General features: G+C 37.1%; 2 protein-coding genes across 2 annotated transcripts; one reads left to right on the plus strand and one right to left on the minus strand.

The window, feature by feature from the left end:
* On the plus strand, positions 1,001 to 5,940 carry LOC105159853 (eukaryotic translation initiation factor 3 subunit E). Its single transcript, XM_011077057.2, has 8 exons — positions 1,001 to 1,322; positions 2,419 to 2,573; positions 2,982 to 3,209; positions 3,301 to 3,422; positions 3,713 to 3,932; positions 4,767 to 4,909; positions 5,240 to 5,377; positions 5,484 to 5,940. The coding sequence occupies exons 1-8, from the start codon at positions 1,112 to 1,114 to the stop codon at positions 5,581 to 5,583; spliced, it is 1,317 nt and encodes a 438-aa protein (XP_011075359.1). The 5' UTR covers positions 1,001 to 1,111; the 3' UTR covers positions 5,584 to 5,940.
* Positions 6,750 to 14,906, minus strand: LOC105159854. Its single transcript, XM_011077058.2, has 11 exons — positions 12,276 to 14,906; positions 11,841 to 12,080; positions 11,553 to 11,682; positions 10,450 to 10,602; positions 10,122 to 10,339; positions 9,969 to 10,038; positions 9,588 to 9,794; positions 8,287 to 8,525; positions 8,067 to 8,145; positions 7,836 to 7,976; positions 6,750 to 7,434 (listed from the first exon to the last, which is right to left on the minus strand). The coding sequence occupies exons 1-11, from the start codon at positions 14,687 to 14,689 to the stop codon at positions 7,216 to 7,218; spliced, it is 4,110 nt and encodes a 1,369-aa protein (XP_011075360.1). The 5' UTR covers positions 14,690 to 14,906; the 3' UTR covers positions 6,750 to 7,215.

A 15,111-nucleotide genomic window follows, 5' to 3' on the forward strand; every position in this document is an offset into this window, starting at 1 on the left:
TATAAATGTGCTTCTTAAACTCATAATCTATACAAAGATATCTCTCTCAATGTGTCAAATAAAGAAAGCTAATGGCCCTTTACATACTTGTAAGAATTTGCCAGTTATAAAACATCAAATGACCTAATTAAAACTCATTAATAAATTCAATTATAAATAAGCCACGTAAATACGTAAAATGTAACGATTAAATAATTATTAAACCTCATAAAATCTCAATTAGATCATTATAATAATTTTTATATTTTTTTATAAACTCATTTTTGTATGCATATAGTAAGTAATTTTTTTATTTTTTCAAATATATTACAATAAAATTAGACAGTTAAGTTAATATAAAAATTGAAAAGTTGAATAAATTAGTTATCTTATCGGTTGAAGTTTTAGATCACAAAAAAGTTAATGTAACGGTGCCAAAATCGTTACTTTGTGTTCTAACACATCTTTCTTTATAATAGTATAGATATATACATAGCAGAGTCTACTAGTTTATCATGGTCTATTTTTTAATTTATACTATTATTAAAAAAATGAAGCCTTTTTGTTCACAAATGACAGTTAATGAAACAACCATACTAATTTTAAAATATGATAATTATATTTCTATGACAAATATGACACGACGTTACTTTTTTTTAGAAAAATATAATTTATTGATTTATATATTTTATTTATATTTATGGTATATTTTAAAATTTAAAGAATTATTTATTACATGCACAAATGTCGTACCAACGGTTAGTATATTCAAAATAAATTTTTATTTAAAATAAAATTATAAGTAAGAAAAATTATATATATATTTTTTTCAGCAGAGAAAAATTATATATTTAAAACTCATACTTAACCCTAATGTTTATGGCCCAACGGGCCCATATGGATCAAATTCGTTTTTCATTTACAGCCCAATTAGCCCAATTGATCCATAAACTTTACACTAATGTTGGGCTCATTTGATATTGTTCCCAAAATTTAAAGGAAGCAATTAGAAAGCCCTAATACCCAAACCCAAAGCATTAAACTTCCCCATCCATAGCGGATCCACTCCACCCACCCTCCGCCACGAGAACCGCCGCGGAAATTAGTTCATCCGGGAACAGAAGGAGAAGCAATGGCGGCGAAATACGACTTGACGCAGCGGATAGCACCTCAGCTGGACCGGCATCTAGTGTTCCCACTGCTTGAATTCTTGCAGGAGAGAGGTCTGTACCCAGAGGAGGATATTCTGAAGGCGAAAATCGAGCTTCTTAATGACACTAACATGGTCGATTATGCAATGGACATTCACAAATCCCTGTACCGCTCCGACGACGTTCCACAGGGTATGTAACTATGTCTGTGTGGGATAGAGGTAGTTAAAGTTTACATTTTGAGCCTCACCGGGGCTTTTTCTTACAAGAGAGGTATTGATCGATGAGTGTGTAAGGTTTCAAGTTCATTCTTGGTTGTTTACGTGGGATGGCATTGTTTGATTTTGCTGTTTTTGGTAGGTAAAGTTCCCTTTTCTTAAAAATTAAATTCTAGTCTCTGGTTCTTAGGATTTGAGGTCTCTGCTTTTCTTGAAAAAATTGAACCCAAATCACTATAGAATTGCCCGCCGGACATGTAGCACGAATTCTAATTCTACATGGAACCCACTTGCTTTTGTTATTATTTTTCAAATAGATATGACTGTGATTGTGTGAATTTGGGTTCTTGACAAATTTCGTAGTTGAGGAGCAGTGGTCTCTATATATGCTTCGTTTGCTTTGTTTTTGCAAACTAGGTCGGATAGATAGCTTCTTGTTGAACATAGTGTAGTTTGGTTATGTGTTTTCTTTGTACTTTTGCTTATGGGGGTGTTAAACTGTTAATAATTGTGTTTGTTAATGTAGAAATGTACTCATCATGTAAATGTTTGAGATGAAGTGTTTTATATTTTTATTGTTTCGTCTAACCCACATTAGTTTCTAGGATTAGGTTATTTTCCTGATTACTTGAGTGCTTTTTCATTTGTTTTATTCCCAGGTCTGCTTTGACTTGGGTATTTGTTCACCTTAATCCCGGGGAAGCAGGAAATGCTTGTTTGTATACTTAAAATTTATTGTTTTCTGTTATAGAATCGATGCTCATATGTGTTAGTTTATTGCAGATCTGCAGCATATTAAAATAATACTACTTCAGATATGTATATATTTCATTTTTTACCTAGGATTAGGTTTGATTCCTCTTGCATATGTTGCTTGTGTTAATCAGTGAACGACGATTGGTTGTTTTCTGGCCTTGTGGGAATATTGTTGATGTGAAGTTATCTTTTTTGCTTTTTGTGATTTTTATGTCTTATGAAGTGTGTGTGACAGATGGTGGTTTTCCTTGAATTATTCCAAACTGTATTGGACTGGATTCTTCTAAACTCTCTCTGGTTTCTGTATGCTTTAGAGATGGTTGAGAGGAGAGCCGAGGTGGTAGGTAGGCTGAAGGCACTGGAAGAGGGAGCAGCTCCTTTGATTGCCTTTCTGCACAATCCTAATGCATTTCAGGAACTGAGGGCTGACAAACAGTACAATCTTCAGATGCTTAGTGATCGCTATCAGGTTGAGTTTTGTCTATGTTGTTAACTTCGTGATCATCTTACTTTTAGAAGGTTACAGCTTTTGGCAACATACTATTCATTCATAAACGCAATGAAAACTAAATTAGATGGTCCTTGGGTTGTCATACTTCATACGGCTATTTACTTGCAATTTAGTCCTTTTAAATGAATCAACATCTATATATATGATCGGGCTTGAAAATCGCACTATTCTGTCACTTATGTTGGGTTGGTGAATAACATCTTAGGTGGTTGTTTAAGTAATCAACTAAATAGGCTGTGAAAGGCTTATGTCCAGATCTTGCTTGTCAGATTGTCTAACGGATTAACTCATGTTATGTTGTTGTCCAGATTGAGATCTCATTTATCAAATAGGGTTGACTGATTAAATTCAAGTTATGTTGTCCAGATTGGTCCCCAGCAGATAGAAGCACTATATCAGTATGCCAAATTCCAGTTTGAATGTGGGAACTACTCCGGTGCTGCTGATTATTTGTACCAGTATAGGGCCTTGTGCACCAACAGTGACAGGAGTTTGAGTGCATTATGGGGAAAACTGGCTGCAGAGATATTGATGCAAAATTGGGAGATTGCATTGGAGGAGCTTAACCGCTTGAAGGAAATCATTGACTCTAAGGTTTGCTTGAAGCACACATGGGATTTAGTGCTTTATATTCTTCCCTTGTTCAAAGCAGTGAGATAAGCTTACGATGATGTATACCTTGCAGAGTTTCTCTTCTCCGTTGAACCAAGTCCAGAGTAGGATATGGCTAATGCACTGGAGTCTATTCATCTTCTTTAACCATGAAAATGGAAGAACACAGATCATTGACTTGTTTAATCAGGACAAGTATGAGTCTGGAATCAATTTATTCTTTTACCTGTTTCTTCATTAATTTGGTCCATAGAAGCAAATAATTATTTTGCTTCGCCTCAAGTAAATTTTGTCTCTTTAGTATGATCACTTTCTGGCATAAAGTCCTTGATTTTCTAGTTCCTCTGTCTCGTCTTTTCAACTTTCTATGTCAAATGATAGTTTTGTGAATAGTTACTGAAATGGTGTTTGAGCCCCTCCCAACCCCCCAAAGTGTGCGGAATAAGGTGTCTTTTAGCATATCTTAAACTGTGAGATCTATACAGGTATCTGAATGCAATCCAAACAAATGCTCCCCATCTTTTGCGATACCTGGCAACTGCATTCATTGTCAACAAAAGGAGGAGACCTCAGTTTAAGGAATTTATAAAGGTGATTCAGCAAGAGCGGTACTCTAATGAAGATCCCATTACAGAGTTTTTGGCATGTATATATGTCAACTATGACTTTGATATGGCTCAGAAAAAGATGAGAGAGTGTGAAGAAGTAAGCTTCCTGACTCCAGATGGTCCTCACTCGTGTTTCTCCAGGACCTCAGCATTGAGATAATCTACTCTGTGTTTTACTGTGCTGTGTGCATATCTTGTCTAAACATTATTGAGATTTCTTCGGTAATTATACTATAAGTGGATATGCTCTGTTCCTGCTTTCGTGAAGTTACTGAATATAGCATCGTAGTAGGGATCTTATCTGGATTGCCTCTAAAAGCCATTACTCCATACAGTTTCTCGGAAGTATAACCTAATTTGCATGAGTTTTCGGAATATGTAACTACTTTTGTCTTGCACATTTGTTCTTCGGCTTTCTCTGTGTAGGCTCTTCAGTATTAATGCAGATACCAAAATCTCAAGTGGATTGTTCCACTAGTTCTAATTATATCTGCATATACAGCGACATTAAATGAGAATAAGCCCTGTATGATTCTGCAGTGCTTGCTGTTGGAATTTTCTGAAAGCCATCTTAAGATGTCTAAAATATTTAAATCCGAATTCTGCAGTGATTGATTTTGTGTTTAGATATATTTTTCTACCTGGCTAAGAATCATATGAAGCCATTTCATTTTGAGATCTTTTGCCTCTATCTAATCTGGAATACCACATCTTTGGGCATGAAGATAGTGATACTTCATATCCATTAGAATATAGGCTTGCTTAGGGGTTTCTAAGGTTTGTTTGCCCAAGCAGCTGTTTTATAACTGCCACGGAATGTTAATACGACTGATCTTTGGGTTTTAAACCTCTAAGAGATGGAGTTCCAGAGGTGATTCATTCTTTAAGTTCCTCGTGTATTGATTTTGTGAAACTTATTATCTTGATGCAGGTTATACTGAATGATCCATTTCTTGGCAAAAGGGTGGAGGAAGGAAACTTTTCAACTGTACCTTTAAGAGATGAATTCCTTGAAAATGCTCGCCTTTTCATCTTTGAGACCTACTGTCGCATTCATCAGCGCATTGACATGGGGTATGTAGCTGAGATTGTTTCTTCAATTATTTAATGTCATCCAAATAGTTTTGCTCTCCTTTTCTGCACGGTGGAGTTCCCATCCTCCCTGCTAAATATGCAGGCACCCGTCCCTAACTCCCTTTCCAACTCTTTCCTTCATTACCATCTGTTTCTATAAGAAGCATTTAGCCTGTCATCCGAGTTACAGGCATTAACTTCATCCTCTAAAAATTTTGTTTCAGAACTTGCATAATCTTCTATTTATATAAAAACCTATATGTGAATGTTTGTCCCACTTCCATTTGAGAAATATAATTTACATTGTACCATTTGGTGTATATTCGACAGAGTGCTTGCTGAGAAACTGAATTTGAATTATGAGGAGGCGGAAAGATGGATAGTGACTCTTATAAGGACCTCAAAGCTTGAAGCTAAGATCGACTCAAAGATGGGAACCATTGTTATGGAACCCAATCAAACTAATGTGTAAGTTTTGGTGATATACGTCATATTCAAATAAATAACTATCCATTTATCTGTATGCATGTTTGTCTATGCTTCTTTTAACTGAGGAATTATTTCTCCTCCTCAGGTACGAGCAGCTCATTGACCATACTAAATCACTTTCTGGTCGCACTTATAAATTAGTGAACCAGCTTCTAGAACACGCCCAAGCGCAGGCTGCTCGATAGGGAATGTAGCTATATTGCTGCTTGTTTTTTGACACTGATGATGCAGTTTTATTCTTGCAAATTTTGGATTAAATTTCGATATGCAGTTGAGGTCTGATAATATATTGTTTTATGCAAAGGGAACAGTCCTTAGATTCTTTGATGATAATTTGATGATATGGTATTAAGGAGGGACGTGAATATAGAGTATTAGATCAGTTGGTGGTCTCAATATGAGAACTATGTGCAGATTGTAAAATACTATGATAATACATGTTTCCTGGGTAATTGTCCGGAGGTCATAGAATTTCTAGTTCCGGACAATCACAATAATTTATGTAAAGTGGAAATAGGGTAAATTACATTGTTGGTCCTATACTTGAGGCAAAAATTGATTTCAATCCCTATGTATTTTGAGGCACAGTCGTGGTCCATAATCTTTTAAAATAACACAAAATTTGGAGAATCCGGTTGTGGTGGAGAGCTCGGCCTGGCCATGTTATTCACTCAACAGGACAATCAACTCGCTCTTCCAAATCCACCATTGTCTGATCGTATCGTGCAGACCCACTACTACTATATGAGAGCCCATTGTCAACGACTTCTCGAGTTCTTGTCGACCCACTACTTCTATGTCAGAGCCTATTGTCAATGACTTCTCGACTTTTTCTTGTCCGTGATCCCCTCTCTTCTCCCCTTTTCCGCCGGCGCACCACCATCCACTCCACAACAATCATTTTCCATCCTCAGCGCTCAGTCATCATTGAGTTCTTTCCATCTCTTTTCTTTTCTCTGCCGTCCCCTCTATCTTCACTCTGCTGTTTTCTCTGCTGACCCCTCTGTCTTCACTCCGCCGACTTCTTTGGTTTTAACTCTAATTTTGACAATTGGACCAAAGTTATTACATCTTAAAAAGATTGAAAAATCAAAAATATAATTTACCCAATGGAACTACGTAATCACCTAAATGATTGTGATTGTAACTCCGAAGTATGTTGACCACTGGATCTGGATAATACATTTGCACCCTCTGATTGATCATTCTATCTCATTAGAAATCATAATTTATCATTGTAAACCGGCAGGTGAAGTAGTACTCTATGCTGCAACTGTAGTATATTACCCAAATCAATACAAACCATCACGCGACAAACCTCGACTTAATAAAAAATAAGTATGATGTTTCATTCTCAAGATGTTCCTCTCCATTCTTTGTTGGACAAGCAAAACTCAACAAAGTGAAATCTTATTTCGTGACGGACGCTGCTAAAATTCGACCTTTATTTGTACAAAAAGAATGATGACAACCTATCCCAAAATTTGTATCTATCTACATAAACAATTTCCTATACCAAAATTATCAATTACATCATACACTCCAAGTTCAAAAATAAAAAGAAAAAGAACAAAATTTCAGCGGCTTTCAAGCGCTTCACTAGGCCCAGCCTTAATCCGTGCACCAAACCTCATCGGGAAAGTCCTTTTAGCAGAAAACAAATATCTTCATACAGAAAACTTACTTCCTGCGTGTCTTGATTTTTCCAGTGAAGCACCATCTTTCCTGCTCATTGTATCTAGATAGGCTGCCCTCCGGCATGAACAACCTAAACATCTTCCTAGTATCAACTCGTTGTCGACAACTTTAGTTGCCTTCTACCATCGTGAGTGAAAGTTACTGTAAGATCTTGAGTCATTCCAGTACCGTCTACTACTGTTTCTTTCAAATGGAGTGCTAAAACCTGCTTGTCTTCCGGACCAACTTCCTCTTTCATATGGAGAACTGTAAGAAGTAGACGGATGTCCAGAATTACTGTTTCTGTTGCTGTCCCTGAAAATATTCCTCATCTCCTCTTCGGTATCATACTTTGACCGCTGCAAGCAGACCAAAGCACATATGTAAGAGATCATAACCCACTCTCCCAGATCCTGGGTATTTTTGCGCCATTGATGGGCATATCAAGAGCACAATTTTAACTTTCACAGAAACCAAAATATCCCAATGATAAAGGCATAGTAAACCTTTGTCACAAAAGCACACACTCACACCCGTAAAAGAAAGGAGAGAAAACAGGTAGTTAACTTCTTTTCAGCTATTCAAATCAGCGGGATTTCTAGTTAGCCTGCACAACCAAACCCCAGCTCAAGAATTGCCATATATCATGCAACTAAGGTGATTTTTTTTCCATTTAGGAGAGGGAAGTAAGCAAAAGAAGAAAAAACAAAATTAGTACTGAATGTAGTGCTCATTTATACTTCTGATGCCCTGAATATACCTTGGAGGGATCAGAAAGCACAGCATATGCCTCGCCAATTATTTTGAATAACCTGTCAGCATCCTTGTGGATTTTCTCACCAACTTCCTTCCACAATGCTCCATCATCTCCAATATCACTCCTTACCAAGACCTGACCAGCCTACAACAGCATAAAGTAAGTGTATCACAATCCAAAACATGAATTTCCAATAGAATTTGACAATGTAACTGAGGAAAGCCTTATTAGAACCTTGTCTGGATGATGCCTCAGAGCTGCCTTTCGATATGCCTTCTTAATCTCAGATTCAGCATCAGATGCTTTGACTCCCCTGCCAGTCAAAAGTTAAGATTAATGCAAGTTCTTACTCTTACACTTTCTCAGCCACACCCTACATGTCAGCTTTACAAGCACTTAATTTTCATCTTGGAAAGATATCGGGTGCTAAAAACAAATATGTGATTGGACTTACAAAATGAGGTAAAGATCCAGAGGGGTTTCCTTTTTAGCCTTCTCTTCAATTAAGGAAAGACGACGACGAGCTTTTCTTAAATCCCTCACACTGCCTCCACCTGATCTACTCTGGGAGTTATATTCTTGACCATTGGTTTGTGATTGGCTTTCAAGAAGAGAAATCATTCTCTGAAGATCATAAACTGCTTGTTTATAATCTCTAATCATCTCATGTAAAGTAGCTCTTCTGGAGATTGCCTACATATAAATACAACAGAAGGGATAAGAACTTTGTCAACAAATGAATTACCATAATGGTAAAGCTTGTTGTCAATATCTGGACATCCACAAAAGCAAAGTGGGGGTAATGAGAAGTGGTTATTTAGAATATTTGGCTCATAGTTTCAGGAAAAGATGAGAACCCATTACTTAAGATACAAGCAGTTAAGTAGTTTTTATACTTCTTTTCTTTAATGAACTCAGAAAGAACTTCGTCTTGCTTATAAAGGCTGCTTTTCTTTTAGAAAAAGTCCATATTGTTCTCCCCATCTTGAGGTACAATAAATACTACACCTAGCTTCTAGTTTATCTGAAGTTCCCAAGATATTAAAATCTTTGAAAGAAACCCAGCATCACTGAGACAGAAATGGAAAGCTAAACATGCTAATGCAGATAGTTGCTATTTCACTGAGGTAATTTTTGGCACCAACAAAAAATTATTTTTGTCTGCCGAAAGCAGTGTGCAGAGTCAATATCATAGCCCTTAACCATTTTACAAGTATAGTGATCCATGGCCATGCCAAAGAGATTCTATATTTTAAGTAACCTCCAAACCCAAGGATCCAGTTCAATGAACCATGTTAGAATGTAGCGAAATGACACATCTTATTCAGTGTACCATTTAGCTGCTAAGGCAAAACTTAATAAAACTCAATGGTTCAACAGGTTATGTGTATAAACGATCCATACCAAGGGCAAGTTTGATCAATAATCTCTGTTCTTGAACAATCCATGTTAATATAACCTTACTTTCAAACCATAATAGTCATATTTCTTCACCTAAGCCATCAATAATTATATTTGACCAGACTAGAGTACAACTTTCATGCAAAGAAAAGAAGGGACAGCTCACAGGATATACCACAAGGATGTTTCTGCAAGATTAAAAAATGCCTGGTAACAAAATAGCAATATTATATGCTCTATGAATTAACAAATTGCTGCAAGCAAATGAAACCGGAGTAGTATAAGTTAAAATATCCTTTTATCAGCAATAAAACATCTGTAATATAACTTTTTTTTATTAATTTTGTTGCATACCTTTTGGTAATTTTCATCCAGAGCAATGGCCAGACTACAATCTGCAATGGCATCAATAATTTGGCTGACTGACTGGTATGCAGCAGCACGGTTGCAGAAGCAGATAGCCATAAAAGGCCGTGACTCAAAACTTTTTGATATAGCAGCTGTATAATTCTCTATAGCTTCTGTATATCTTCCAGAATTGAAGGCTTCATTTCCTGATTTCTGTAATTATTAAGAAAGGAAAAGGCTAGTATTTTGCTATAAATAAATTATTGGCTGTATGTACAACTAAATAGCTATGACATCAGAATCTATATTCATACAGAAATCTAAATTAGAAACAGGAACAATTAATGAATCATAATTTTCTCATACATAAACTTAAAATCAACATACCTTCAAGAATAAAAGTTCACGTATGGTGGCAGCTAATGAAATTGTGGTTTCCTCTGTCACATCTCCGAACCTAACATCATAAACTATGTGATTAACATTTCAGATATATTTAAAAACAGGATAATCTCTGGTTTGATGGCCAATGAGGTTTACTTGGAGCTGATAGGCAATTTTTCTTGTTTCTCAATCAAATCAAGAGCCAAGTCAAGCTTTCCCATATGATAGTGGGACTTGGTCTGCAGTCTCCACCTCCACAACTTTACATGAGAACTTTTGCAGCTTGAATCATCCAAATTATCAGTACCAAAGTTCTTTTTGGCTATATCAAGAGTTTGGTCACAAAGTTGAATCACTTCATCATACCTCCGCAACTGTATCAATATATAACCAAATCATTAGCTCATTACTTTGAAATTAGATTGTTATATGACAAACTCAACAAATTCAAAGTGAAATAGGTGAGACTCTAATTAGCACATACAATGCATAGAGCCTGTCCTTTCATCTCGAGTAATCTCTCTGAGTAACGACTGATTGACAATGCCTCTGCAATGTTTGCTAGAGCACCAGTTGCAGCATCCTCAGTTCCTTCTTGCAAGAGTTCGGCAGCCTGATGCATGTACTCAGCAACTCTCTGTCAACCACAAAATTAACGATCAGATTTTAAGAAAATCACAGGCACAAACACACGTAGAGAGAAACCAGCAGAACAACAATATTCAAGGAAAGGCTACATGTCCAGAAGAAGTACCCAATACTTGGTACATCAACTTAATTGAGGAAATTTTTGGTTCAACACTTAAACAGACTTAAGGGGTAACATGATTCATTGAACACTCTGTTAACAATTTGAACCGACAATGAAGACATCTGATCACCGAAATTCAGCTCCATTGACCTGCAAATCTCATGACCAGGAGCCTGATGTCGATCCGTAAACATTAAGTCGCACACTTTAAAAGGACAAATGTGGGTTTTCCTTGCAGGAGTCAATCACATGTAAAGAAATATACTGCTAACAACTACAAAAGCATAAAACGAATTACTTATGTATAGAAAAGAATTTACAATAGGATGTCTAAGTCAAAGATGAGAAAAAGAATACGCAGTTCAGATAAGCGAAGGATGGAACAAGAAATGAAGGACTAAGATCCGCACATACTTAAAACTACTATAAAGATTTAAACGGTTACAACAAGACAATAAAGATAAGGATAAAGACATCATGTTCCAATTAGTTTCACCAGCAGCAACTCACTTGGAAGAAATATATTGAGCAAAACCTCTTTCAAGTTCAAATTCATCTCAGGTGAGAGAAATACGAATAGAGAGGTTTCGAGGCTAAAAAAGGTATCCATGAATGTTTTCATAAACCAAGTCTTGAGGTTAAGTCTTAATACACCAAAACATGCCCTTGACATTCTTCTAGCTTATAAACAAATGCATCCAATGGAATAGATAGAAGTTACTAGCAGACAAACAAGATTCCGGATCGTCAAATAACATGTGAATGTCATATCATACAATACATTTAGTAACAAAAACAGGGACAGCTAAGAACAACAAATGATAATAATATCTCACCTTTGCCTTTTGCACGCCATCAGCAGCTTCAATTGTAACTCTCCTATCTAAGCAGACACCAATCCCCAAACTCAAGCATTTAGTGTAACATTCAATCGCATCTTCAACTTCTCCCAACACCAGATAACAACTGCAAAATTATTAAATTTCAGAGACTTCAAAGTAGATCCAGTAGACTGTTATTACAAATAACATCACAGAGCACTAAAGCAAACAACAAGTAATGCTTTCATACTTGTTGCATAATTTTGGGATAATGTTGAAAGAGAACACGGGCAAAGTACTTACTTTCCAGCCCTTAATGCAACTTTCAGAAAGTTTGGGTCTAGTTCAGCAGCTTTTGTACAATCTCCTATCGCTTCCCTCATCCTCCCAAGTGACATTCGTGTTGCAGCACGGTTGCTGTAGCAGAGTAAAAGTGGTTTCATGGTGTATCCCACAGTACTGACATGTGGGAAAGAACTGATGCCCATAGAATAAAATTCCTCAGCTTTAGAAAGTTTCCCAGCATGATAAGCCTGATTTCCCCTGTACAAAATTAAAATTGTGCAAGTAATCATAATAAATGCTTGTGCATGAGAAGGATATCATAAACTGCATCAGAACCAAAGAGGGAAAAAAAACAATCCAAAAATAGATCGCACCACCCATCAGAAGTAAAAGTTAGTCTACCCAACGGGGTTGGGGGTGGGGGTGGTGATGGGGAGAATTCATGAAGTGCACCTTATTCGCCAATGCTCGCAGACTTCATGAGTGGCAGCTCCTTTTGGGTCTAGCTTAGCATTTTCTTTGTCAGAATTATTATTGTCTCGAACGCTGTGATTGGGACCACTTTTCAACTTGTACTTTTTCTTGTATTGACGTCTTACTGCTGACAGGCCATCTTGTCCAGTTAATGGGGATAAATTTGAATGGCTCTTATCATCATGAGCCTTTTCACAGTGCTCCGGAATATCATTCTCATTTGCAGCAAATTCTGCTTTTAAACCAGTTCCATTGTCTGCATCTGGTGCATCAGCAGTAGTATCTTGATAAGGTGAAAAATCCATGGGTGAACCACAACCAGGAGAGTTCTGATTCAGCTGGGAACTGCCTTCTTTAGAGGGACTATCCTGGCAAAACAACTTTTGGACCATGGTTTTCTGTCTTAACTTTCCATTTCTCTTCTTTGATCTTTTGCTCCCCAGTGATTTAATAGTTGCATTATCCAATTTTTTGTCTACACCAGGAAATAAGTTGTAATTTGGAAAGGCAAATGTCACATTTGGTGTGGTATAACCTGCATCTGATGAGACTAATCCAGCCAGTTTGCCTGTAAAGCCGATGCTACCTTTCTCATCTTTAGTCGTAGATGGTACCTCACAGAAACCATCCTGTAGCTGGATGCCTATTCCAACAGATGAGAAGAAAGATGAAGAGGTTATGTTTGATTCAGAGTAACTGTGTGACAAATGACTCAGATCTGGAGTCTTTTCACTCATCTTTATTGGAGAATTCTCCTTTATAAAACTAGATTTCTGGTCTCTTCCAAACACAAAGACATTCTTAGTATCCACCGAAAAGTTACTAGATAAATTTGCAGTCTTGTCTGCATCTACTTCAGAACCATGGATGTTCAATCTCCTCATCTCATCTGACAAACTAAATGCCCGGTCTTTCTCAAAAGAGGCACCTGAAATACTACTATTTTGAAATTTAGTGTTAATATCAGAGCCAGTATCACGGTTATCCTGTCCAAAATCATTGCAATCTTTAGCCTTCGCTTTGTTCAATTGATTCATATCATTAGCAAGATTAGCCCTTCCGCCAGAATTTAAACCCCCCTTGCCTTTCAATCCACCAAAAACAAAAGCACCATTGAGACAAGCATTCTGAAACTGAATCTGAATATCTGCACTTGCTTTACTGCTGTTTGTAAAACGAGGCATATCCCTGATGTTACCTGTGGGGTTATTTGCCATATCTACACCTAACTTAAAATGACTATTATTTGGACCAAACACAAAGTTTTGGCTATTGCTATCACTCCAATTACATGGGAACTGGAAGCAAGGATGAAAGCCCTTCTCAAAATCTCCAGAAGTGTCCAATTTAACCTTACCCCTCATATCAGGTACTGTGTTTCCAACATCTCTACCGGATTCACTCTTGCCCATATTTTTGTCACAGCCTCGTTTATGTTGATCAGTATTAATTGCAGCAGATGCATTCTTACTAGCACCAAATACAAAATTTTTACCATTAATTTTGTCAAACTCATGAAAATGCAAACCAGATTGATTCGAATCTTTTTGGTCTAACTTCACACTTGAAGCAGATTCATACTTGTCTGAACCAAAAACAAATTTAACATTATCTGATTTCTGGTATTCATGAAGTTTTGGTGGCCACAAATTCTCTCTGGACTCTTCCACCCTCAAATTTGAATTCGACCCAAACTCACTGCTGTCATTAACACCAAAGGCAAACTGCCCACTACCAAAGTTTGCATCCATTGGCAACCCACTCTTATTTGGACCAGAATTTGTTGTAGAGGCCTTACAAGCTCCAAACACGAAACTCCCAGCTTCCTTCTGTGCATCCAAATTAGAGCGGCATCCATCAGAAGCAAACCAAAAATCACCCTCTTTGGACTGCAAATTACTTGTCGAGCTATTCATGCTATAACCAAACAAGGATTTTCCATTTCCCAAGCCCATACTAGATAAAGAATCATTCGTACCAACACCAAAACTTAATCCATTTCCAAGGTGCTCCATATTTCCATTTAAATCTCTACTCGTTGCACTCCCATTTGACCCTGAATGTTCATTATTACCCGCAAACAGATTCCCCAATCTACCATCTAACTTAATCTCACTAGCATCAGTTAACCCATTTAATCCCAAATCAGTTTTGATGGACTTCCCATCTTGAGAAGCCACCATCTGCTTCCTCCTTATCTTCGTTAGCCTCGGCCTGGACCGACTTGAAAGATTTGATTTTCCTGCACCGAATTTCAAGTAATCAAATCCAGCCGCATCAGTTGAACCTGCAGAAAAATTAAAACTTCCGCAAAACTTCCCATTCTGCGTGGAATGGCAATCGTGATTAGGGATTTCAAAAGCGGGGTGTGGAGCAGTCACCGGAGGCGACATTCTGTATCCCAGATTCCGACAGGACGTGAATTCGTGAAATTAGGGTTCTCAGTTAGGGCAAATAAACATAAGAACCAGAAAGGGTTTCGGATTACTTAGCTCGAAACGGAAGGGAAGAAAGCCAAAAGGCTCTGAGCTTGGAATTCGTGTATTTCCTGGCTTTCAGCCTTCCAGTTTTTGGGGCGTGGGAAAGGGTTTAGGTTTTGGGGGTTTATATTTGAATTGATTGATTCGAACGTTGCTATTACCTGTTAGCGCTCTGTTTGGTTATTACCAGAACCTGTGCAAGAGCGATCATCCTATGAAAAGTTGCTAATCTCCCTTCATAATTCTTTTTAGTGATAATTAGACTCCCCTTTTCTAAAATTTGATATAATTATATATAAATTTTTTTAATTTAAAATATTATATTTGGCATCCTG

This window comes from Sesamum indicum, linkage group LG4 (genome assembly GCF_000512975.1).
Source record: "Sesamum indicum cultivar Zhongzhi No. 13 linkage group LG4, S_indicum_v1.0, whole genome shotgun sequence".
In the NCBI taxonomy this organism is placed as follows: Eukaryota; Viridiplantae; Streptophyta; class Magnoliopsida; order Lamiales; family Pedaliaceae; genus Sesamum; species Sesamum indicum.

Excerpts from the sequence above, each read along its gene's own strand:
- LOC105159853 (XM_011077057.2), top strand. The coding sequence starts at position 1,112 with ATGGCGGCGAAATACGACTTGACGCAGCGGATAGCACCTCAGCTGGAC. Across the intron at positions 3,423-3,712 it reads GACTTGTTTAATCAGGACAA|GTATCTGAATGCAATCCAAA; the intron begins GTATGAGTCTGG and ends AGATCTATACAG. Across the intron at positions 4,910-5,239 it reads CATCAGCGCATTGACATGGG|AGTGCTTGCTGAGAAACTGA; the intron begins GTATGTAGCTGA and ends TATATTCGACAG.
- LOC105159854 (XM_011077058.2), bottom strand. The coding sequence starts at position 14,689 with ATGTCGCCTCCGGTGACTGCTCCACACCCCGCTTTTGAAATCCCTAAT. Across the intron at positions 12,081-12,275 it reads TGCGAGCATTGGCGAATAAG|GGGAAATCAGGCTTATCATG; the intron begins GTGCACTTCATG and ends AATTTTGTACAG. Across the intron at positions 11,683-11,840 it reads GTTGCATTAAGGGCTGGAAA|TTGTTATCTGGTGTTGGGAG; the intron begins GTAAGTACTTTG and ends ATAATTTTGCAG.